A 25,426-nucleotide genomic window follows, 5' to 3' on the forward strand; every position below is an offset into this window, starting at 1 on the left:
GTAACATGTAGAGAAGCTGAGTCACCATATGGTGCACCTGAATGTACTGTTACACTCCGTGCCAACTATATGCAAATAAATTTAAAAAAAAAAATTTTTAAGATGGATTTGAGAGAGAGTGAAAGCTAGACAGATCACAGAGGGAGAGGAAACAGCAGACTCAACACTGAGAGGAAAGCCCAATGTGGGGCTCGATCCCAGGACCCTGAAATCATGACCCGAGCTGAAGACGGACGCTTCACCAACTGAGCCACCCAGGAGTCCCTCAGGTAAGCTTTAAAAAAAAAAATTATCCTGAAAGCAGCACAGATTTCCCAAATTCAATCTGCCAGGGCCACTCGCCTTAAGACAAGGGATGGTACAGAGCCGGGTTGGAGAGACAAAGGAACGCAAGACAAAGAAAACGCATCTATCATCACGCCAGATTTGCCCATCCTGGCGTTTCAGACATTTGGGTCATTATTTTCCTCGGCAAAACTCAGCACGATGCAGAATGACCGCGAGAACTCACATTTCTGAGGGGCGGGTGACCTTTGCACATTTCCCACTTACTTGGTCTGACCTTGCTTTTGAGCCTTTGCCTCTTGTGGGGCCCCCCCCGCCCTTTTTCCAAGGCACTTGTTTGAAGCTGCCTGCACACAGATTCTGATTCATTATGAAGAACTGTTTTTCGGCCGGCGGCTTTCCGAGACATTGCTCCCAAGGGCACTGTAAGTGCTGGTTTTGCACCGGGCTTGAAGCCAGAGGCTTAGAACGAGATACTGAAGCCCAAGTCTTTTCTCCATCATGTCCTTGAGAACAAAGATCGTTTCGGGTGAAATTCAAGACCCAGGCGGGCAGGTCCCCGCCTTGGCCAATTGTTGGCTGGGGGAGAGACAGAGAAATGGGGGGCTGTTGTTCGACGGGCATGAAGTCTGGGTCCCGCATGACGACTACGTCTCAGAGATGTGTCGTCCACACCGTGCCTACCGTCAGCTACACTGTAAAGTGCACTGAACGTTTCGTTGAGGGCAGATTTCATACGCTGTGTTCTTTACGGCAACGAAAAAAGAGTTTATCTCACCTTGTAGCTTCACAGCATTTATAAGATGGTTTCTTGCATGGACTTTTGGAAGGTGACTCGCCTGTGAAAATAGACCTCGGATCGGCTGGCTAAGGAGAGGGTAAGTAGATCAGTTTCCTACCTAAAGCAAAGCATCAAATCCCAAATTCTCCCAAGAATACAGTCATTGACGGTCTTCAGAGCCTGAGTTTTATCCAGCATCTTGTGTTTTCATCAGAAGAACGCAGAGAATCTGGTTCTTAGTTTCTTTAAGTCTTGTTAGTTTATTATGGAAATGTCACGTGGGTCATCAGAATGAGCAGGAACCAGAAGGTACTTAAATCTGAGCTCTGAGATGGATGAACTGTGGGATGTCAAATCAGTACCTGAGTCTTTCTCAGGCTCCATTCAGCTGCCTTTAAAGTGGACAGATACCCTACACTTGGCAGTATTCTGAAGTATTAGATGATAATGGGTACCCAGTACTGTGACTGCTCTATTGAAGGGTAGCTCTGTATTTAACTTCTTGAGGAAACTCCACACTGTTTTCCACAGTGGCCGCACCAGTTTGCATTCCCACCAACAGTGCACGAGGGTTCCAGTTTCTCAACATCCTCACCAACGCTTGTTATCGCGTTTTCGATGACAGCCAGTCTAACGAGGGTGACGTGACACCTCACTATGGTTTCCATTTGTCTTTCAAAGAGATCCCTGCACTCCCATGGTCACTGCAGCGTTATTTACAACAGCCACGAAACGGAAACGATGAGTGAGTGGATAAAAAAGAGTTGACGTACATACAAATCTTTTCCTTACTGTTTTGGGGACAAGGTTATCAGATCCTTTTAACAAAAATGCAAAATGACCATGGCTTCCGGGGCAAGTGAGACGTGCATGAACAGAATGTGTGGTTTAAAACAAAAGGAAGAAAGAAAAAGGAAAAAACCCTATGAGCTATGAGGGCATCCAAAAAAAGTCAAGGACACACTCCCTCGATCATCTCTATCAGTCCTTCAAGAACCCTCTGGTTTTGGGGCACCTGGGTGGCACCGCGGTTAAGCGTCTGCCTTCGGCTCAGGGCGTGATCCCGGCGTTATGGGATTGAGCCCCACATCAGGCTCCTCCGCTATGAGCCTGCTTCTTCCTCTCCCACTCCCCCTGCTTGTGTTCCCTCTCTCGCTGGCTGTCTCTGTCAAATAAATAAATAAAATCTTTTAAAAAAAAATAATGCCTTTAAAAAATAAAGAAAGAAAGAACCCTCTGGTTTTCCCCTAAAATGTATATGCACGCGTGCACACACACACACCACTCCTTCTCCCAGACCAGAGTGTCACCACCTAAGCATGTACTCTACAGAAATTCTGGAGCCGTCCCTATCTGGAAGGGTTGGAGCCAGACCCTACGTTGCCCTGCCTGTCCCTGAGGATTCCCTCTTGCAAGGGGTTTCCATGAGGAGAGCTGGACAAGCTTGGTCACCAGGTAAACAGGCTCCTGTGTGACCCTCAGTCTGCTGGCACTCCTGCTACCCGGCTGTAGCACGTGCTGTCAGTGTTATCGATTACACGGGCTGACCTGAGTGATAAAGGCGGGATATTTGTAGCAAGCAGCAGGTGACCTGGAAAGCCGGGTGTCAAGCTATGTGAGTAAAGAGAATGTGCAATCGAGTAACTTATTTATGGATAGTGCTGATGACGGCACGTTTTTTGCAATGTGCAAAGTCACCCTCAGGCACTGGATTAGAATCTGGCAACGCGTGGCCCAAGCAACAAAATCCGGCCCCTGAACTGTGTTTTTGTTTTAATAAAACTTTATTGGAACACAGCCTGCTCATTTACATATCGTCTAGGGAAGCTTTTGTGCTCCCGACAGACACTGTGTATCCTGGCAACATTAAAGTATCTACCATCTGGCATTCTGCAGAAAAGATACAATGATCTTCTATCATATACTTGAAACTTGCTTAGAAGAAAGAATTTAAAGTCCTCATCACGAGAAAAATAAGTTCACAATTATGTGTGGTGATGGGAATTACTAACTACACTCATGGTGGTTATCATTTTGCAATATACACAGATAGCAAACCATTATGTTGTTCATCCAAAACTAATATAACACCATATGTCAATTATGCCTCGATAAAAAAATTAAAGATTAAATTAAGAGACACTGCTGACCCCGGAACTAGATAAACACAGACAAGCTTACCCCATAACCAAAGAAGGAGACCAGCATCAGACGTCTTAAAAGAGACAAAGTTTTATTAAACAAACCTGGAATGAATAGTATTTTTACATAAATTAGGCAGCAGTAAAATTTTCCTAGGGTATATATACAAATCACAGTGATTTTCATTGTGCAAGAATTGAAAGAATTAGCAACAGACTATTTTTTTTTTCCACATGAGAAGCTGGGACAATCCCACAGGGATCCCAGTGCGGGCTCGCCGGGGCGCACCGCACCTGCAAAGGCACTCCGTCTCGTGTCTGCGGCATCCCACGGCCGTCCCGGGGCCACCCCGCCAGGCTGCCCGTAGCACAGCGCAAGGAAGAAGGAAGCTACGACCGTTCTGCAGAGCTGAAGGACCATCTCAGAGGACAAGACGCCCTGAGTGTCAAAAGGCTTAAAATCCCATCTACTAACACACACACGTAATGACTTTTACTTTAAATTAACAGAGGCGTCGACCAGGGAAGAGCTGAGGGAAGCCCAACAGAATGCATGACAACACAATAACTTATAGGAAAGCACGACAGAGCGTTTCCCTTTTACTACGAAAGACTGTGAAGCCCACGGGGTCTGCAAAGCAAACTTGATAGGAATACGCGACGCTTGGTGAAAACACCACTCCCGCACTCCACCGCCACCAACACACACACCAAACTACCCAAATACGTTATTAACACAACAGTTCATGTGCTTGTCTTCTTGTTTTTTGGTAAGTGGACATCGTCCCCTGAAGGCAAAGTACAGCGAAGGCCTTCTCGCCTCCGTAAGAAACACAGACACACGGTACAAGTACACAGGACTTGCCCAACGTGGTGGATGCACCACCAGAAAAAGAACTCGGGCATCACATTCTCAATATCCACCATGGGAGCCGTCAGGGCCTTCTCTGAGTCTATTCATTTTGGGATGTACGATCAATTGGTTGGGGGGAAAAAATCCAACCAAGAATTTTTCCTGCACTACAATAACCAAGTAGCTAGAATGAGAATTTTGACGTGGTCATGAGATTTGACGCAGCCTGGAGCGCTCCCCAGGAGGTGGGCAGCCCTCGGTGCCCAGAGAGTGGGGGCAAACTGGGGTCTTTAGTGGATGGCACGGAGCCATGTTTTCACAGTTAAAGTGGTCCAAAATCTAGAGGCAGCTTAGGTCATACACAGAAATGGCAAACGCATCCCACATCCCGTGACTGTCTAGCGGTACTGGTGATTCTGTCGTTGGTAGCAAGGAAGTCTTTAGGCAGAGAGTACAGAATAAAACAGAACACTGTACCAGATGCTCAAGGACAGGTGGGTGGGCAGGGATGGGAAGAGAAGTGTGAAAGCATCACGAGGACGTCGAGCTGGGCGCGCGGATCTTGCTGCCGGGCTCTGACGTATCGTCTCATCAACCGCAGAAATCGCGATGTGCCCCATTGCCACAACAGATACATTTACGCCAAGCAGGGTTCTAACGTGTGTTCTGCAAGAACTGGAAGCTGGCCAACGCAAATGGAGGACACGCTGTATGGCCAGCTGTGATTTAATTTCCTTCTTAGCTTTGCAGATGCGTGTTCGAGCGGGTTGGTGACAATCCCCTTAGAAAACCACCACCCACCCCAACGTATTTAATTTGCAAAACATGCGTTTCCTGAGGATTTTCTTTAATTGGCATCTGTATTTAAGAAAATATTGCCAAGTCCTGAAATTGCATAGAACAAAAGGAGTCTATCTTTTTTTTTCCTGATGCAAATTTTGCGAACATTTCCACGATGTTTCTTCTCATACGACTTTTGGACACAGATATCTAATCAGATACCTGAAGATTTCAGAGTGTCCCCACCGAATAAACTATTTTTCAATTATATATAGGGAGTGTCCCCATGGGTCTGGGACTCGTTTTGATTAAATCAGTCTTTGCATTACATCACTCCGCTTAATTTAACAGTCCAGCCACGGGCCGTTAGCACATGGCGTGTGCCACCCCGAATATTGAAATGGCAAGACTGAGGTTAACACCATCTGGTATTCTTGGAATTCCTTTTAGTTTTTAATTTGTTTTGCATGGCTGATGGCCGATGACAATGTTTTTAAAGAACCATGTGATCAGTGCATTCCAATGTTGGCGTGTGCGTGTGTGCGCGCGCATATCTGTCCAAAATTAAGGCATTGCATTTCATGTTTTCTTGAGGCTATTTTCATATCCTATATGAAATCCGGGACGGTGAAAACTAAACCCGAAGATAGGCATATGGGTCAGTGTGTCTACACACAATGCTTTAACGTGCTCAAGAAAGGTGTTTCATTTATTTTTATTTTTTTAAGCACAAGGCTCCAAAATAGTAATAATTTACTTTTATAAGTCAGAGGATGTGAGATCTTTGCTTTCCCTCGTGGGTTTATATATCAGAGCACAGACACTGCCGATTTAGCCTTGTAACAGTCAATGATGAAACAGTTAAGGAACTTCATGCTGAACATGTAGCCCGTGCTGGCCCCTACTTAATGCCAACAGCACAGGGACTGCTTGGTACAGACTGAAAACACCGCTCTGTTGGAACATCCGTAGGGCACGTCGTTTAAAAATGTCTTTTCTTTGAGTTACTCATTATAAAGAGTTTATTTTACTAAATCTTGTAGTAACTCTAACCTTACTCATTGAATTTGTATTGGAAGAGCAGGTCATGCATGAGAAAGAGGGAAATCTGGAGTGGATTCGATTTCAGGGTCTTTTAATGCCTGGGTGGGTACACATGTTCTCCATTCCACCTTCCATAATGCTGAGCCCCAGGCTTCGGATTCCTGAGTGGAATCTGGCCAAGTCTGGTATGCGACTGCATGGTCTTTGACATTTTGCTGCTTAAAGAAATATATGACTTCCCCACACGGCGGCTCTCCACATTCACAGATGTGCTTACAGAAGAGAGGTATGAAGGGTTACATGGAAAGAAAAGGTCTTCCCAGGCATGGCACTGAAAAACAATGTCTACGATGGCCAAGAAGCCACAAGGTGACTCAAGAACACATGAGCTGGAGAAGCCTTGAGAGGGTGTCCAGGTTTCCCTCTTCCCTGCACCCATTTCACTGAAACACCTCCCAGGGCAAGCAGTGCTCCCATCCCTGCTGCCCAAGGAGCTGGACTTTTTCAGGCCAAACATGGGAAGAAAGGAAGGGTACAGAAGGAGTCCTGGAGGTCTGTGTGTATGTCCCTCTGCAGTCACCAAAGGCTCTGGCACCCACTCGTGAAGTGCACAGACATCCCTGCAGAAGGTCACAGTTGAGCCCTACAACCAGACACATCACAGACGTGAGCAACTCTGTTTGTCCAGCTGAGTCACGGTCAGCAGAGAATGGGCTACCCCTTGAGATTCATGCAGCAAACTTCAGAATGAGGAAGAGAACCACAAGACAAGGCAATGGATCATGGAGAGCAAGGACCCCTAGCACCTTCTGCATGCCCCGTTTTTTGAGAAGACCCACATCTAGCAACATGCGCACTGGAACCCACTCCACATCTGCCTTGCAGTAAGTCAATCCCAACGGTAAAGCATCTGCAGGACGCTCTTCGTGATATCTTCACGATCAGGTCCGGAGAGGAAAAGACAAAATCTCAGCCACCGAGAAGTCTGCACAAGCCCGCCCTACCTAGGAGACAAGAGTGTGCTGGACACAACCAAGCTGAACATTTATGAAGACAGAAACAAGAGAGGTTAATTTTTACTACACTGAACACTGACATCCTGTGGCTTATTTGCATCTTACTTTTCCCACAATGGAAGCTGAAAAAAAAAAAAAAAAAAAAACCCATGTTTGGATGAAGGTCATCCGTGCAACTGAGCCAACATGGAAAGTCATTTGTTAGCTCCGCGTTTTGTTGGAGACAGAGCTCAACCGGAATTTTAATAGGTAGCCACCTGCCCCCACCCCCCCCCAACGGAGTATGAAATTTCTGGATGCGACGCAGGAAATTTCTGGACTGCATTGCATTCCTTGAACAACGTTATTGGTATTCTCAGACTCAAATTCAACTGTCCTTCTCTTACTTTCCGGTTTCAAGACCTAGAGTCACCAGACACGAAGCACTGAAGACGGGATGTGGACCACCACATGGTGTTTTCTTCACAAGCTACAAAATGCACATAAGACGATAAAAAATGCACACATCTTATCCGTTTTAGCTTTTGTCCCCAAGAAAACCAGATTCTTGAAAGAGCAATTTGGAAAATAAAAGTCATGGGCTCTGCCAAGTGTGAAGATTTACAACATGGCACAATTCCTGTGCACCAGTCATATGGTGTTTTTACACATGCGCGCACACGCACACTCACACACACGCCATCTGTGGTTATAACCAAACACGTTCAGTTCAAACTTATGAAGATAAGTCTATGAGGAAAACCAAGATGCCAACAGTAGCTTCACCACACTAAGAGTAAGATAAAATCTACAACCCAACAATGATCCGAAAGGTCCTACTGTGCAGTAGATTTCCAGTTGCTTAATGATGCTTAATTTCCAGTTGCTTAAATAATGCCAGGTCCATGACTTTGTACGGATATCCAGTCTCTCTATATACATCCGGACTTATAGAATACGGAGATGTCCTTGTCCTGCGGACACGACCCTTCTTCAGGGACGACGTGCAGCTCCTTGTCCCCAACAGGTTCAAATCACCCTGTTTGCGGCATGAAATAAAAAAAGATTTTGTTAGTGTTCAGAAGAACTGGGTAAGTTTTGTAATAATCATCCTAATAATTGAAAAATAATAATACACACACAAAAACAAACTTTCCATTGGAATTCTTCTTGCAAAGATCCACAAGCGTGAATTCTAAGGGGAGGGAAATGCTTAATAAAATAATTAAGCAATGAGATGTCCAGGTGATGCAGTTGGTTAAGCCTCCGACCTTTGATTTCGGTTCAGATCGTGATCTCAGGATCGTGAGATCAAGCCCCGCATCAGGCTCTGTGCTCAGCGTGGGGTCTGCTTGAGATTCTCCTTCTCCCTCTGCCCTTCCCACTCGTGCTCTCTCTCTAAAAATAAGTATACAAATCTTTAAGAAAAAAATTAAGCAGTATTTTAATGGTGGGTCTCAAATGGGATATGATGGCATCATGCATAGCATTATCCCATGTTCAACTATGCTAAGAGAGGAGATTGATTTCACAAGCAAAACCAAGTTCTGTCTCGATGTGCTTCACCATAGAACCTTCCAGCTAGATGGAAAACATTAATCAAATGCTGAAGTCAAACAAAAACCAAAGTGTGAGGTCTGTCCCTGCCAGCCGTCCTGACAGTCTCCTCCATGGGCTGAAAAGATGGGAAAATTCACTTTCCAAAGACGAGCAGGTTAGTCATACAGCTATTAATCGGCTCCAGAGGGCAGGAATTAAGGTGCACCTGTGTGTCATCGATGGGAGACAATTTTACTTCACGAGGGTGCCTGGGTGGCTCAGTTGGTGAAGCATCTGTCTTCGGCTCGGGTCATGATCCCAGGGTTCTGGGATCGAGCGCCATGCCAGGTGCCCTGCTCAGTGGGGAGCCTGCTTCTCCCTCTGCCTATCCCTCTTGCTCCTGCTCTCTCTCTCTCAAATAAATAAATAAATAAAATATTTAAAAAATTTTTTTGCTTCACAAAGAAATAACCTTCCCGCGTGGATGGTCACACCTTATCACTCGGTGCTGAAAACGCCAGATCTCTGTCCCATCTTGTGTGCAAAATCGTGGAAACCGATTCAAATGTTAACAGTCCAGCTGCTCGAGCAAGAGACCAAAATTCAGTGTCTTGGAATAAGCAGCAATGTGATCATGAAAGGGTTTCTTATTTCCCAAGGTTCACTGAGAAGGTCATCAACAGTGAATGATTCCAGGTGCAAAAAAAAATGCCATCTACGCGTACGTTCCCAAGGATACGCACTGCCTTGAGAAAGTTATTCCTATCTACAGAATGTGCTAAAAACGTAGCTGGGGCACCTGGGGGGTACAATTCCCAACCATGAATAGAAAACTATCCACTGGGTACACGACAGACCCCATCGGAGGGCAGCTTTGTGCTTCCGTAAGTAAATTTAATAGTATCTCTGTTACAAAAAGGCTCCAGTCCTCTGGCTTATCAAAAAAGTGTCCTTCACCAGAAACCAAAGCATGTCTTCCACCATTTAAAGATAACTGGATAAAAATAACGTATAAAATATTATGGGCAAATCATTCAAACCTGAAGCAAACGAGGAGAACAGAAAATAAAACCCGAATTTAGAAAACACCTTCTGTTTTTAAAACTCGTTAACTGGCCTTCAGTAGCTTTGCAGAAGCTGGAAAAGCTCCAGCTTAAAGAGTATTTTAAGAAAACCTCAGGAGGGGGCGCCTGGGTGGCACAGCGGTTAAGCGTCTGCCTTCGGCTCAGGGCGTGATCCCGGCGTTATGGGATCGAGCCCCACATCAGGCTCCTCCGTTATGAGCCTGCTTCTTCCTCTCCCACTCCCCCTGCTTGTGTTCCCTCTCTCGCTGGCTGTCTCTATCTCTGTCGAATAAATAAATAAAATATTAAAAAAAAAGAAAAAAAAAAGAAAACCTCAGGAGAACGATCGTTATGTGTTGAAAAGACTAAAACCCATCAAGCAGATGTGTTCCCTTCTCATCCACATGGCCACCTGTTTCTCTTATTGAATTTTTGCCTCCACAAATTTTTAACTTTTAGGCAGGTTTCCGCGTGGCAACAGCAGCCGAGAACAGGTTTCCGGTGCACCACGCCTCCCTCCCTGCGAGGGCCCTTCCATGGCGTCAACGGGCACATGGTACTGACCAATTACTTCTCCTATTCCTCAGAAGTGCTGTTGGGGGGATAAACAGAGGCAAAAAACAAGGAAAGTCAAGGAGTAGACGTATCATTGGCAATATCTTGCTTCTCTTCCTTCCCGCGATTTTTCTTGCCTGTGTGTCGTGAGAAGGAAAACCTGATTGAAGTGACGGAGTAACTGCAAGGTCTTACTACCCACATTCAAAAGTCCTTCAAAGTCATCAAGTCACAGATTGCACAGACACAGAGTCGTAGACTTTCAACAGTTCAAAGAAATGAGAAACTCAAAACTCCCTTCTTTCAAACGTCCAATGGAGCTTGGCAAATTCCACAGGAGGTGTTCACTGCTGTCATCAGTCTCTAGCGACAAGGGAACCTAAAAAAACCCTTCTGATAATATTTGGTAGGTATCTACAAGGAAGCCGGTGCGGAACTCAGGGCTTCCAGAATGCGGGAACTCAGGGATTTTTCGCAAAGGGGCTGTGCCCCTGGAACGTGCAGGTGCACACGTCCCTCACACGGTCTCAGACGCAGAAGGACCCCATCCAGCCCTGCCCCACTGCTGAGCCCCAGTGGACGAGGGAAGCCCCACTCCGCCAAGGCAACATGCGCTTGACGTGGGGTCACGTCAACCTCACTGATGCGTCATTACCAAAACGAACGGTTTACCTTCCAGATGAAGATTGCCGTCCTCAGAAATTCTTGAAGACTTCCAAATCCTTCGGCGACACTGGAGGGGCCGCGTTCCAGTCATTCTCCGGGTAGGCTTCGAAGTTGGACGTATCGCCCTCGCCGCACAACTTCGGCACGATGGGGGGCTGCAGGGCAGGGGCAAGGCACAAAGCACAGTCAGAAGGAACGGTGCGCACCTGGATGGGACGTGCGTCCCTTTATGTCTGCGACTTTATATAACCACAGGGGTGATTTGGGGGGAAAAACACAAAAAACCAAAGTTGTCCTTTCTTTGTTTACTGAGGTGGAAAGTTTCAAATCGGAGATATTTACAAAAAGGTACCTATCAATGGTGACATAGGAGGAATGAACGAAGGAAGGGTGGTAGCCAGCCCTTGCTTCTAAATTCTAGACTGGAGAACCACCCAGATTCCTTGTTAATGCAGATCCCCAGGCCTGCTCAGGTGTGAGTGATCTGAGGCAGCTGGTCCCGTGGCCAGAGTTTGGAAAATTCCAGAAAGAGGTGAAGCACGACAGGCTCCAGTGTTGGTATCACCGATGACAAGCCTCAATCCCGCATCAGTGAAATGAGGTCACTGGCACTGAAGAGGAACTCAGCAAAGGTTCCCGTAGAGGACCAGTCAGCAAATGTTTTTGGTTTTGCAGGCCGTAGAATTTCTGTGCTTACTCAGCTCGGCCACCGTAGGGGGAAAGCAGCCACAGACAACATGCAAATGAATGCAGGTGGCCGTATGCTAAGAAAACTTTATTTATAAAAATAAACAAGGGGCTTTGGGAGGAAATAGAGGAAGAGAATATCTTACACTCAGTAATGCATACCTTCTCATATAGATCTGGTTTCTGAACAATGAAAACATGTTATTATTTCAATTTAAAAATAAGTCATTTAGGGGCGCCTGGGTGGCACAGCGGTTAAGCGTCTGCCTTCAGCTCAGGGCGTGATCCTGGCGTTGTGGGATCGAGCCCCACATCAGGCTCCTCTGCTGGGAGCCTGCTTCTTCCTCTCCCACTCCCCCTGCTTGTGTTCCCTCTCTCGCTGGCTGTCTCTATCTCTGTCGAATAAATAAATAAAATCTTAAAAAAATAATAATAATAATAAAAATAAAAATAAAAATAAGTCATTTAATACAATGAAACACTTGAAAGCAGCTCGTTGAGACATTGGTGGTCTGCGCTGAACCCTAGGTTCTGGGCTGGGGGCCAGGCATGAGCATTTTTAAAGTCTTTCCACTGGCTCTAAAAAGTGCAAGTTTGAGGGGTGCCTGAGTGGTTCAGTTGGTTAAGCGTCCACCTTCAGCTCAGGTCATGATCCCATGGTCCTGGGATCAAGCCCCACGTTGGGCTCCCTGCTCAGTGGGCAGTCTGCTTCCTCTCTCTCTCTCTCTCTCCCCACTGCTCACCCTGTTTGTGTTCTCTCCCTCTCTCAAATAAACAAATAAATAAAATCTTTAAAAAAGAAAAAACGTACAAAGTTGAGAACATCACTACTGAAGTCTCCTGTTAAAAATGCATTTCAATTCTGGGTCGCCTGGATGGCTTAGTCGGTCAGGAGTCCAACTGTTGATTTAGGCTCAGGTCACGATGTCAGGGTTGCGAAATCAAGGCCCTCAGCGGCTCCACGCTCAGTGGGGAGCTGGCTTGAGATTTTCCCGCCTATGCCCACATGTGCATGCTCTCTTTCTGTCTCTCAAATAAACATCTATCTATCTATCTACACATATATATATTTTTTTCAGTTCAAAGCAAGGTGATCTAGAAAATATTCTCCATCTAATCTACTGCCATCACTGCACAATATCCGTAAGTGTTGGACAAACACCTGATCTGTGTTATACCATTTACCATTCCCAATCAGAAATTGGTGGGACGGGACTCATCCTAGTCATAGTTCCAGTGAGGGACAGAGCCAGGTCTCAAAAAATCCGACTGTAAAACGTGGGATCTTAACCCGTTACCTCTGGGTGTGTCTGTAGCAGCCAAGATTTCCACTGAAAAGGGATCTTGGCTAATTAGCGATATGCGATCATCAGCTGTATTATACAAATTCATTATGTATCAGAGTCAGACACTGCCCCTTGCTGAAGACAGGTAAAGGGCAAAGAGCTGACAGTCACCCACGTACGTATGTTGTACCTTCAGTTTCCTTTGTGGGACCGCCTCCCAATCCACAGTTCGGAACCACCGGTGCCGCTTTACGTCATCTGCTCCGTTCTTCAAAAGAAACAGGAATCGTCAGTAGACAGAATTTCGCCAGCACAGGGAACAAAGTATTCCACAGAATCTCTACTTTACTTAGTATAGAATTAAAAAATAAAATTTAAAAAGTGTGATATGTTTTTGAGTAATTGTCCCTGGACCGTGAGCTAGGAGGGGCGATGTAAAAAGNACCAGCACAGGGAACAAAGTATTCCACAGAATCTCTACTTTACTTAGTATAGAATAAAAAAATAAAATTAAATTTAAAAAGTGTGATATGTTTTTGAGTAATTGTCCCTGGACCGTGAGCTAGGAGGGGCGATGTAAAAAGGAAGGTGTTTGTGTTCTGTTCACTGTAATTTATAGTAGAAACAAATCCGGTCATTACTACTCTGGGCCACACTTTTATAAAAGTATGACTATGGCTCAGGCTCCAGAGATAAAACGAGACAGACACATGGTCATTTCTGAGTCTGCCACCTGTTTTTGTCTTGGCAGTTTTCTCTGGTATTCCTCATCACACAGACCTGAAGACCGAGGTTCACTAAATGATGTACTGGCTCAGTACTGCAAAGCTAGTAAGTCAGATGACTAGGACTCAAACCATGACGTCCAACTTCAGAGAGCTGAACAGCTACCCAGCAGCACCTTTCAATTATAGTATCAGTGCGTTCGTGTAATAGTAATGGTTTGTTAGGGTCTGTTTCATTCACAAGGGTGACACCAGTGGCCAACTAATGGCATCATGGTCTTTGAAAATCCCTCCCAGGTGTTCAGCCTTCGACCCGACCCTTCTTCTTCCTTTTTATGGCCCTTGGAGCAACTTTTTTAATCTATTAAATGTTGGGAGTTGTTAAGATAGAAACACATGAATTCTGTGACATAGGAAGAAGCCAATGGATCTGAATGTAACATTAAGTTTGTGAAATGTCACCTGGTATCTGTAAAGAACTTATTTGGAAATAGAGTCTTTGCAGATGTGATGAAGGGAAGGATCTGAGATGAGCTCATCCTGGATCAGGGTGGCCCTAAATCCAAGGACAAGTGTCCTTGTAAGAGGCAGGAGAGGAGACACGGACACAGAGGAGAAGCCACGTGAAGATGGAGGCAGAGATGGGAGGGATGCGGCCACCAGTCCAGGGATGCCTGGAGCCCCAGAGGCTGGAAAAGGAGGAAGGACCCTCCCCTGGAGCTTTGGGAGGGAGCATGGCCCTGCCTCGCTTGGATCACAGGAGTCCTGCCCACCTGGATCTCCGTGGGTCCTGCCCACCTGGATCTCAGCACCCCTGCCCCACCGCATCTCAGGAGCCCTGCCCCTCCTGGATCTCAGTGGGCCAACCGCACCTGGATCTCAGTGGTCCTGCCCCGCCTGGATCTCAGACTCTGGTCTTTTGTTACAGCACCCACAGGACACAAATACACCCACATCAACAGAGGGTCCTGAGAGCTTGGTGGGACTCAAGCCTCACACACGGTCTACTGTGTCTCCCAAGACCATAGCAGACAAGACCAACGCACTGGCCCATGTTTAAGTTCCTCCATGGACGTCCACAGCTAGAAATAGCTAAGAAGACGTCCCCAGACTCACTTAGATTCAGTGGTGCCAGAAGAGAACCAAAACATGCATGTAAGATATCATACCATTTATGCCACAATCTCAATATATTCCCCACCACGGAAAAAGCTTGTGAAAACCATACATGATCTACACCTTCCGAAATGCTTAGTTCACACACAAATGTGCTCAGCCATGTTCACGGCGCTCCTCACAAGAGCCACAAGGCGGAAACAGCGCAAATGTCCACCCACGGATGGATGGGTAAGCACAATGGGGTCCATCCACAAATGGAGTGTGACTCGGCCATAAAAAGGAACAAAGCACTCACAGCTGCCAGCATGTGGACGGACCCTGAAGCCACGATGCTCAGTGGGAGAGGCCAGACACAAAACATCCCTTCTGGTGTGAATCGTGTACATGAAGGTCCCGAACAGGGGATTCCACAGAGACAGAAAGGAGATTAGTGGTTGCCCAGGGCAGGAGGGAAGGGGGGCTTGGGAAACGACAGCATAAGGGTATGGGGTTTCTTTCTGAGATGAAGGAAAACATTAACACTGACCATGGGGATGGTTGCACAATTCTGCAAACATATTAAAAGCTGCCGGACTGCACACTTTCAATGGGGAGGCGTGTACAGTATGTGATTTATAGGTCAATCGTGTTATCTGAAAAGTCGAAATAAATAAGCAAAATACCGACATGCTCGAGATGATGGGTGAGTCGTTGACTCGTGGGGGAGAGAAGAAAGGATGCGGTATAGACCCAGGTGGCTTTTGCATGCCCAGATACCCAGATTTGAAGCTTGATCAACAATTACACAAAATTGCCATGCCTTTTTTTCTAGAAATAGAAATGTATGGTGTCAAGCGACAAGAGGGTCTAAGGGATGATACGTATGGAGACAAACACTGACCTTCATGTTTCCAAGGCGTCTGGTTCTGTCAACAACAAGCAATTTCCTAATGAGGTCTCTATTTGCGGGAAGGAGACAAAAAAAAAAAGACGCATCTTGATACGGACCCAAGCAAAGACGGCATGTCAACAGCAGTCAAATCTGCCCACCACAGTACGCACTAGGAGACAGGATCGATTTTCATTTTGCCTCAACATTTTCCCGCAATTGTTTCTTCACTGATACTGGTTTGTACATAATTTATGCAAAGCCGGGTTGGCTACACACAGGGACAGAGCAAAAGGGAAAAGGTTCATTAACTCATTGCACAGAAAACGAGCCTTCCAACAGAACACGTGAAAAATCCTGTGCCTGCCCCAAGGACAGCGACATTTCATTTAAATTATACCCGTGAGGCTGTCCTTGTCAAAGAGAAGACATCTGCTTTTACCAAAAATGGATGGTCACGCTGTGCGCTAAGGGTCTATGTATTTATGGGGTTCTGGTTGTACGCTGCTGGCTCTCCCATCACATCCAAATTTCTGTGACTCCCTTCAACTCTGCTGCTGTACCCGCTTCTTCCTCCTGGACAGCAGCCCATGTCAGAATACAGGCCCATCGGGATTATGCCAGGTCAATCAGAATCTGACGGTTAAAGGACTGTCCAAGACGTTCAGAAGACAGGCTAGCTCTAAGAAAAGGTAAGGAAGTAAAAATCGTGTGCGTGTGTGTCTTACATACGATACAGAATACATTATGTGCAGTAACAGGTAGAGACTTCAAATATAAATTGAAATCCCCCAGACCAATGAAAAGACCCATGGCTGTTTCAAAAGACCCATGACACAACTTCAGAAGACTAAGGTGTACCTTATCCCCCAGGGTGAGGAGCACACCCATGGACTCATGCCACGGCGTGGACTCTGTGACCGGCTGCAAAGGCTGAGATCCCGAGGCCCGTTGTGATATTCGTGAAGGTCCAGGGTCCCAAGATCCCCGGGCTGCCGTATGTCTAGACTGTGAATCACCGAATGCCATGCTCTTCAAACAATCCCAAATTAACTATGGGTTTTTTCCTTCTCTTTCCCTACTAATTACACCCCTGTCATCCCTGCTAGTGCATACACTTAAAGCTGTCTATACTGGGATTCTAAATAAACGATGTTTTATTTAAAATGTAAAACGAAACCCTTACAAAACAGCACAGTCCCCAAAGCAAAGGGTACGGATATAAAGGGGCCGTCCAATATGGCAAAGCCGTGTAGAACTCTGGGACTGTCTGAACTCTGGAGGGGCCTGCAATCTGGGGACGGGTCCTGTGGCCACCGGCAATCCCTTGATTCATGGCGCCTGAAATTCTAGATCTTACTATCCTGCCTGGCTTCTCGCTGACCCCTCTGGGACAGGAAGAAACCCTGGTATTTGCTCTACCACGCTGGCAAGAAGCCCCAAAGCTCTGACGTCCTTTCAGCTGTGTAAGATCCCATAAGGAATCTCAGTGTCAATCCAAAGAGACACATGCCCAGGCAGGAAGGTGACACGGTCCAACGCCGAGGTTGTGTGAACCAACAACAGAAGACCTTGAGAACGTGAGAGTCAAAACTCGACCGTCATGGAACCCAACGGCAGGGATCTGGATACGCGAGACTTCTTCGGATCCTGCTTCTCAGCCAGCTCAGGGAGATCCAGGCAATACCGTAAAGAAGTGAAGTTCTTCTCAACCACCATTTGCAATCAGCAACGACATCCAAGGAGCCCAGCTTCCTGCTCTGGCTGAGCCCCCCTGCTGGGGACATGGGGGTCCCAGGGCAAGAGAGAAGAGCCTGGGGCTGCTAAGACGGGAGTGTTCTAGACCAAAGGACAGCAGCAGAGTCACTGCTGGTTCTCTCTTCAGAACAAACTAGGAGGAAAAGAGGCAGGGCTAGCAAGACACCAGACGGAGATTGAATTTAGGTTTCTTGTATTCCCTTCTCTTCCATGGAACAGTGTAAACTTACTCAATATTTTCGTACGACCGACCTGAGCCCTTCCCATCAATGATGGAAGAAATGACCTATGATTTAATGCATCGTCCCTTCTCTGGGGAAACTTCTCTAGGAAGAGCTTAAGTCATTCCTTGCAAGAGGAAGGTGAATACATTCCCCGAGGCTCTGCCAAGACTAAGACCTTCAGGGGGTCTCCGCAAGGGGCTGATTTTGAGAAAGCAAGAGACAGTCCACCCTCATTTTACCTGGAGCATGTGAACCAACAGCAACAGCTAAGCCACACCTGTATACCTCCTCGGACTGGATACCACCAGTGTGCAACCAGAGCAAGGCAGATGTTCCCACCCCCTCCATTTACCCAGAATTCCAATGGTCTAAGGTCACCGCCAACTGGCCGATCTACCAGTGGGTGTGAGCACATTTTAATCCAAGCAAACCACTGGTGAAATGATGGCATATACACAAGTAAATTCTGAAAAAGTCCATGTGACATAACGTCACTCAACTCTAATGGGATCTGGACCCTGGGGGAGAAGGTCTATATAAATAGTTTTCTTTTCTTTCTAGAGAAAATGAGCTTTTGACTGCTTGATCTCCCTTTGCACCTTACTATCTTACCATTCACGGGACAGAGTGCTCCCCGTTCTAGATGATTGTTTTTAAATGGAACCTCGTTTTCTTGCTAGTCTTCTAAAACTTGCCTGGCGTGTCAAACCTAACACCACCTCTGGCTCAACCAGCCAATGGAAACACTGTCTTCTATCTGGACGGAGAGCCTCTGGGGGGAGCGAGACGACCTTCACCGTTAAGAAAAGCAACTGGATGCAGCCAGTGGTCCCAGCAGCTGACCCAGTGTCATGAAATCAGTTTTCTCTGAACTCGCTGCCCATAGGCTACTTTAAAAAATAGCAAAGAGGGAGAAAAGTTTAGTTCTCGGTTAAATGCAATGAACCACCTTGTCATCAGCAGGCCTTGGTGCGCTCAGCACCTCACCTGGAAAATGCAGGGAAAGAACTAGAAATCATGGCACAAAAGTGTCTACAAGGTGACCAGATGGACGAAGGTAACTGGAACGCCACAACCATTCTGAGATTTCTAAAAACGTAAGTGTTCTCCGTGCTGTCACCACACATTTAATGAACTGCACACCCCAAGTTACTAACATGGAAGCCGCAGAAAATGTCTCAGAGCAGGTGCTCATCAGTCTGAATTTTAGCATGAAAAAGGAATTTAAGAATGAAAATAATTTAAGCAGGAGGGAAAAAAAACAGCCTGCTAAAGCCATCAGCATTCCTGCCAACGGCAAAACCAGCAGGAGGGGGTGGGGGGTTGGGAAGGACCCTTCTCATCACATACTTAAATGGCTCTCTTAGTGTGATTAACAAACGCCTTTACTGGCTAATTCTAAATGTCATTTCTCTCAAAACGCGTAAAATCTGGCCAAGAGTCATGTAAAAGTTAAGCATCCTTACAGTAGAATCACGACCACCTTTTCCCGCCCTGTGGAAAGGTCGACTGTGCAGGAGACGTGCAGCAGAGCGCGTTAAGAACCCAGTGTGCCGTCCGGCTCGGCAGATGCCCGCCCTGGGATTCCTTGTCTCGCGATTTTAAAAATAAACACCCCCGACGAGGAGGGAGACGGTTTACTTACTTTACACTGAAATCCAAATGTCTGGGGAAATCTATCTTGCCCGCAAGGATTTTTTGATAAATGCCAAATGGGTTGTCATCAAAAAACGGAGGAAACCTGTAGGAAAAATAAACACCTATTTTTAGAGGAGAACAAGCACGGAAAAAATCCCTGCTTTGTAGCGGGCACCATTTCCTCTGGACGTTCAAAGTGCACCCCCTTCAGTATTCTTCATACACAAGGACTATGTGGCACACAGTAGGTGCTCGATAAATGTGAGCAGGGCTAATGGAAGAGGATGGATTACACTGTGTCCTATTCCTTCCTTCCTCTCTCCCTCCCTCCCTTCTTCCCTCCCTCTCTCTTTCCTTTTTTTCTTTTTTGGTTCAAGCAGACTACACGTCTACAAGCAGCCAGGATCTGAGTCTCCAGAGTAGATGAATTCACGTGGGTCACACTTAGGGAGCTGGAAGAGAGCTTGCACCTTCGGAACACAAAGACCTAGCAAATTACAGCCGGAAGCCTGTTTTTATAAATAAAGTTTTATTGACAACGCTGCCATGCCCACTAACTCATGTACTGCTGTCTATGGCACAGTTATCAGAATTAAACATTGTAGTCCTAACAACAAATGTTGGAGAGGATGTGGAGAAAGGGGATCCCTCTTACACTGTTGGTGGGAATGCAAGTTGGTGCAGACTCTGGAAAACAGTGTGGAGGTCCCTTAAAAAGTTAAAAATTGAGCTACCCTATGAGACAGCCATTCCACTACTGGGTGTTTACCCCAAAGATACAGACGTAGTGAAGAGAAGGGCCATATGCACCCCAATGTTCATAGCTGCATTGTCCACAATAGCCAAATCATGGAAGGAGCCGAGATGCCCTTCAACAGATGACTGGATTAAGAAGCTGTGGTCCATATATACAATGGAATATTACTCAGCTATCAAAAAGAATGTTTTCTCAACATTTGCTGCAACATGGACGGGACTGGAGGAGATAATGCTAAGTGAAATAAGTCAAGGAGAGAAAGACAATTATCATATGATTTCTCTCATCTATGGAACATAAGAACTAGGAGGATCGGTAGGGGAAGAAAGGGATAAAGAAAAGGGGGGTAATCAGAAGGGGGAATGAAACATGAGAGACTATGGACTNAAGGGGGAATGAAGCATGAGAGACTATGGACTCTGAGAAACAAACTGAGGGCTTCAGAGGGGAGGAGGTGGGGGAATGGGATAGGCCGGTGATGGGTAGTAACGAGGGCACGTATTGCATGGTGCACTGGGTGTTATACACAACTAATGAATTATCGAACTTTACACCAAAAACTTGGGATGTACTGTATGGTGACTAACGTAACATAATAAAAAATTATTATTAAAAAATAAATAAATGAAAAAAATAAATAAAGATTGCAGTCCTAGCATAGAAACCAACCGTCTTCTCTGATACCTTGAAATAGGGAAAAAAAAAAAAATCTGAAATAAGCTACATTAGAAACATACTTAAAACTGCAAAGAGCTAGAAAAATTAAATAAAATAATAAATATATGCCAGATACCTACCTACATGCCCCAAGGCACAAGTTGTACTTTTGGTATTTGCTCAGAGTGCTGAAGGCAAAGACCCTCAACTCAAAAAGATACCACTAATTGGATCCTTTAGAAGCAGAACTTGTAATTCACTGAAATAAGCACTGGAAATATCTTATGAAATGGTGTTTTCATGGGATACCTGGGTGGCTCAGTAAGTTAAGTGCCCGACTCTTACTTCAGCTCAGGTCATGATCTTAGGGTTGGATTCTCTCCGCCTCTCCCGCTACGCTCCCTCTCCCCACCCTGCTCATGGCCTCTCTCTAAATAAATAAATAGAACCTTAAAAAAAAAAAAAAAAAAGATGGCATTTTCAAATGATACCCTGATGGAAGATGGCAACTTAACAGGCAAAAAAATTTCCTGTTGATTTCAAATCAATTTTTGATGTTTAAAAAATAAATTAAATAAAAACAAAAAAACAGAATGCAGTGAGTGGAATGGTGGTCTCCAAAAAGATATATCCATGTTTTACTCTGACAATCTGTGTATGTGAGTTTATTTGGAGAAAGAGTCTTTGCAGATGTGATTAAGGGAAGGATCTGAGATGAGCTCATCCTGGATCAGGGTGGCCCTAAATCCAACAACAGGTGTTCTGATAAGTAACAGAAGAGGAGACACAGACACAGAGGAGAAGACACATGAAGACAGAGGCAGAGATGGAAGGGATGTGGCCACAAGCCCAAGGACGCCTGGAGCCCCAGAAGCTGGAAGAGGTAGGAAGGACCCTCCTCTGGAGCCTGGGTCTTGGAGCACGGCTCTGCCCCACCTGGATCTCAGCAGTCCTGCCCCGCCTGGATCTCAGTGGTCCTGCCCTGCCTGGATCTCAGACTTCTGGTCTCCAGAGCTGGGAGAGGATGGACTTCTATTGTAAGCCACCACGTTTTTAGCATTTGTCCTTTGCAGCTACTAACATACAGAACAGACACATTAACTCTGCACATACATTATAGAGAAGTGAAAAATTGAAAAACTAAAGAATTGTCTATAAAGTACAAAAAAAAGGAAATTAATGGGAAAGTTGAGGGAGAAGACGTAAGTGAACAAGGAAAATGGAAGGCACTCAGTAAATGTGAAAGCGTCGCCATGTGTGATAAAGGCACAAAAAAGCTTTTTGTCCTTACGAGACATTTTAGATCTTCACTGATACACTCTGGAGTGAGCAGAGGCTCGGTGCTGAGAAGGGCACCGCAGAATCTCGGAGCTGCTGGTTATCTGGGTTTCGTAACTACAAGTACTTTGGCCGCTGTTGGCTTGTAGATTTACGAGCTCCTGCGTCTCGAGAAACTGCCCAGGGCAAGCTGGGGCGGAAAGGTCTATACGCACAGAGACTCATGCGGTCCGCACCAGCCGAGTACGCCTTCAAGTTAACAGCTCCCAAGTCAACCCTTTCTGGTCGCCCAGATGCTGTGTGTGACAATGGCTGGGGGAGTCGGACTCCCTTCTTGGGTGGTGGCCCCGTCTGAGGACAACGGGCTGTATGATTTCATCGGGGGAAACGCGCACGTTCACAAACAGTGCGTTAAACACCAGGAGAAAATGTGTCATACATACCTAACAAGGTTTATGGATAACTATCACACAAAGCGTTCTCAGGAAGCCGGCATTACACAACTGCTTCATGGGGAAGGTATGCCAGCAGCAGCGTAACGAGCGGAAGGAAATGATAACGAACGAGCACGACCGGATCGTGCCCAAAGGAAGAAGCAGAGAGAACGGGGATCTGAGAACGAGCCCTGCCCTGGGCACGTGGAAGGTGCTCTAAGAAATCCGCAGATCTCCGTCTCTAATCCAACAGACGCGTTCCAGCTCCGCGACAAGCAGCGAGCACTCGTTACGGAAGTGACCTAAAGATCTCCACGGTCCCAGTGGCACTCCGAAGGACGGCCTGCTCGCGGGGATGAAGCAAGGCCAAGAGTTTCCTCTCCCAACTCCGCGCCAGCTCTGCGGCTCTTTCCATCGTCTCCCCATGATGACTTTCACACATCCGTTCTACCCACCCACACCTTCCAGGAGAATGGACTGTCCAGAAAGACGCGCGATACTGGTGGTCACGCCACGCTCCTCGTCACCCTCTTGGACGACCACAGGAGGGGCTGGCCTTGGAAGGCGGGCACGCTGGACGTGGGTTCGAGGAAAAGAAGAAAGAGTTTTTGGAGAGAAAAACACGACGGGGAAGTGCTACCAGTTCACCTTTTCTGACGTCTTCCTCGAGGACCCCCTCCCCCGGGACGTGCGTGGGACGTGCGTAGAAAACGAAAGCCTGCGTCCTTCGGAGAAAGTGGCAAGGACAAAGAGCGGGGATGTGCAAGGGTGGAGGGCAGAGTGTAGAGTAGGAAAGACCCCAGGGACACCCTGTCTGAAATATGACCGCCACGATTCTCAACATGGGGTCCCACGGAACCCTGGGGTTCCACAAGTCTCTCTCCGGAGATCTGGGAGGGGTTTTTTTTCTGACTGCAGATCTCAATGTGGATGCATTTTTTCTTACACCTGCAGCAACCGCAGCCTGGTTGCTGTGGGGAGGGGAGGGGACACCTCCAGCTGCTGCCAGGGAAACGTGGGCAGGAAAGGGAGCAGCTGGAGGAGGCGATGAGAAAATCCAGAAGTGGTCCAGGGGAAGGCTGAGTGTGGCAGGAACTACAGGGAGCCAAGGAATGCCCAGGAGGGATCGGCGAGGCTTGTGGCATGAGCACGGACTTGTGTCTCTCCAGAAATCCCTCCAGAAAGCCTTGAGCCCCCCCCCAGCTGGAAATGTGTACATGAAAATACATTACAGTGAACACATAGGTCCCTACCTCGTATGAAATGCAAAGGTCAGCTCATAGTATTGCGGTTGGGAGTGGGTGCTAACGATTCATCACCCATTATTCTATAACGGCCTCATAATGTATTAGATTTTACTTCCTTATTTTCTAGTCTACTGCTAATATTGTAGGGTATTATATTAGAAATACACTGTTGCTAGTAGTCTACGAGAATATTAGAAATATTCTACTTTCTAATATCCTAGTACAGCACATTCTAATATTTGAATGGATTACACCCTAATAATGTTCTAATCATTCTAATAATTATTTCTACATAATAATCCTAATATAATCACCCTAATACGTCTTAATATTATATTCTAATCTTATTCGATTTTATTCGATTTTTTTTTCCAAGATTTTATTTATTTATTTGACAGAGAGACAGCCAGCGAGAGAGGGAACACAAGCAGGGGGAGTGGGAGAGGAAGAAGCAGGCTCCCAGCAGAGGGAGCCTGATGTGGGGCTCAAGCCCATAACACCGGGATCACGCCCTGAGCCGAAGGCAGACGCTTAACCGCTGTGCCACCCAGGCGCCTCTATTTTATTCGATTTTAATTCCAATTAATTTTCTTATATTCCACCAATATTATTTTCCAAACTTATATTTACTAGAAATATCTCATAGTACTATATTCTATGTATAGAATATATCCTACCAGAATATACCGCAGGAATAGAGAAAAAACAGCTCGTGAATGTCATCTATTAAGCCCTGGCCGCCAGGGTTCATTTATCGTTAAACAATGCTGACCTCTAGTGGTCAGTAACGTTAAGGAAGGGAAACGTGCTGCAGGGCATCTGAGGAGAATCTGATGAATACGGGCACATAAATATTCACAACTGTTGTATCTTCTTGACGGATGGGCCCTATGGATGATTCATGTTACCTTTCTGCTCTGCATGGGACTTCACAAGCTGGGGTGTCAAGAAATTCGATTCTGTGTGATTTGCTAGACACATCTGGGTGAAGAGCAACGGAAAATAGGAGATCAGATAGATGGATGGATGGATGGATGGATGGATGGATGGATGGATGGATGGATGGACAGAATAGATAGATGGATTATAGACAGATGGGTGGGTGGATGGACTGATACATGATGGATGGATGGACACAGGTAGACAGAATAGACGGATGACAGATGGGTGGTGGGTGGGTGGATGGATGGATGGATGGATGTACAGGTAGACAGAATAGATAAATGGGTGGTGGATGGACGGATGGATGATGGATGGATGGATGGATAGGCAGACAAAAATAGATACAGAGATGGATGCATGGAGGGATGGATGTACAGATAAACACATACGATGGATCGATGGATGGCAGACTGATGGCTGGCTGGATGGCTGGCTGAACGGATGGATGTGCAAACAGAAGGATGGATGGATGAATGGGTAGATGGACTGATAGGTGGATGGGAGGGATGGATGGACACACAAAACAGATGGATGATAGATGGGTGGGTGGATGGATGGACAGATGATGGATGGATAGATGGACAGACAGGTAGAATAGATGGTTGATACATGGGTGGGTGGATGGATGGATATATTGATGATGGATGGATAAGTAGACAGACATAACTATAGGGATGGATGGATGGATAGACAGGTAAGATAGATAGATACACAGATACATACATACATAGACAGATACATAGATATGATGGATGGTTGGGTGTACGTATGGATGGATGGATGGATGATGGATAGACGGATGGACAGACAGGCAGACAGAATAGACAGGTGATGGATGGATAGAGGGATTGATAGATGGATAAGTGGATGGACAGACGGATGGATAGATATGATAGATAGATAGATAAAGAGAGATATGTGATAACAGATGACAGACACATAGATGATAGATACATGGGTAGATAGCTGATAGATAGTTAACAGACAGACAAATACAGGTTTTCACAAGACTCCACTCTGGCCACAACCTCAATGCAGAAATACGCCTCTTTCCATCATTCTTTCCAACTGGAAGGGAAGGTTTCCAGGCAAAAAGCTCTGCT

The 25,426-nt window shown here is 46.1% G+C and overlaps 1 protein-coding gene across 1 annotated transcript in view; it reads right to left on the reverse strand.

Moving 5' to 3' along the window:
• Window positions 1-3,280: 3,280 nt before the first annotated feature.
• Window positions 3,281-25,426, reverse strand: part of PRKX (protein kinase X-linked) — a 108,251-nt gene continuing 86,105 nt past the window's right edge. Inside the window, exons 5-9 of the mRNA XM_011226978.3 lie at window positions 19,016-19,111; window positions 15,401-15,458; window positions 12,867-12,944; window positions 10,710-10,858; window positions 3,281-7,918 (exon numbers count right to left, since the gene is read on the reverse strand). Coding sequence (XP_011225280.2) covers window positions 10,733-10,858; window positions 12,867-12,944; window positions 15,401-15,458; window positions 19,016-19,111 — 358 coding nt within the window. The 3' untranslated portion in view covers window positions 3,281-7,918; window positions 10,710-10,732. The remainder of the gene's footprint in view (window positions 7,919-10,709; window positions 10,859-12,866; window positions 12,945-15,400; window positions 15,459-19,015; window positions 19,112-25,426) is intronic.

This window comes from Ailuropoda melanoleuca, chromosome X, assembly GCF_002007445.2.
Source record: "Ailuropoda melanoleuca isolate Jingjing chromosome X, ASM200744v2, whole genome shotgun sequence".
NCBI classification, from domain to species: domain Eukaryota; kingdom Metazoa; phylum Chordata; class Mammalia; order Carnivora; family Ursidae; genus Ailuropoda; species Ailuropoda melanoleuca.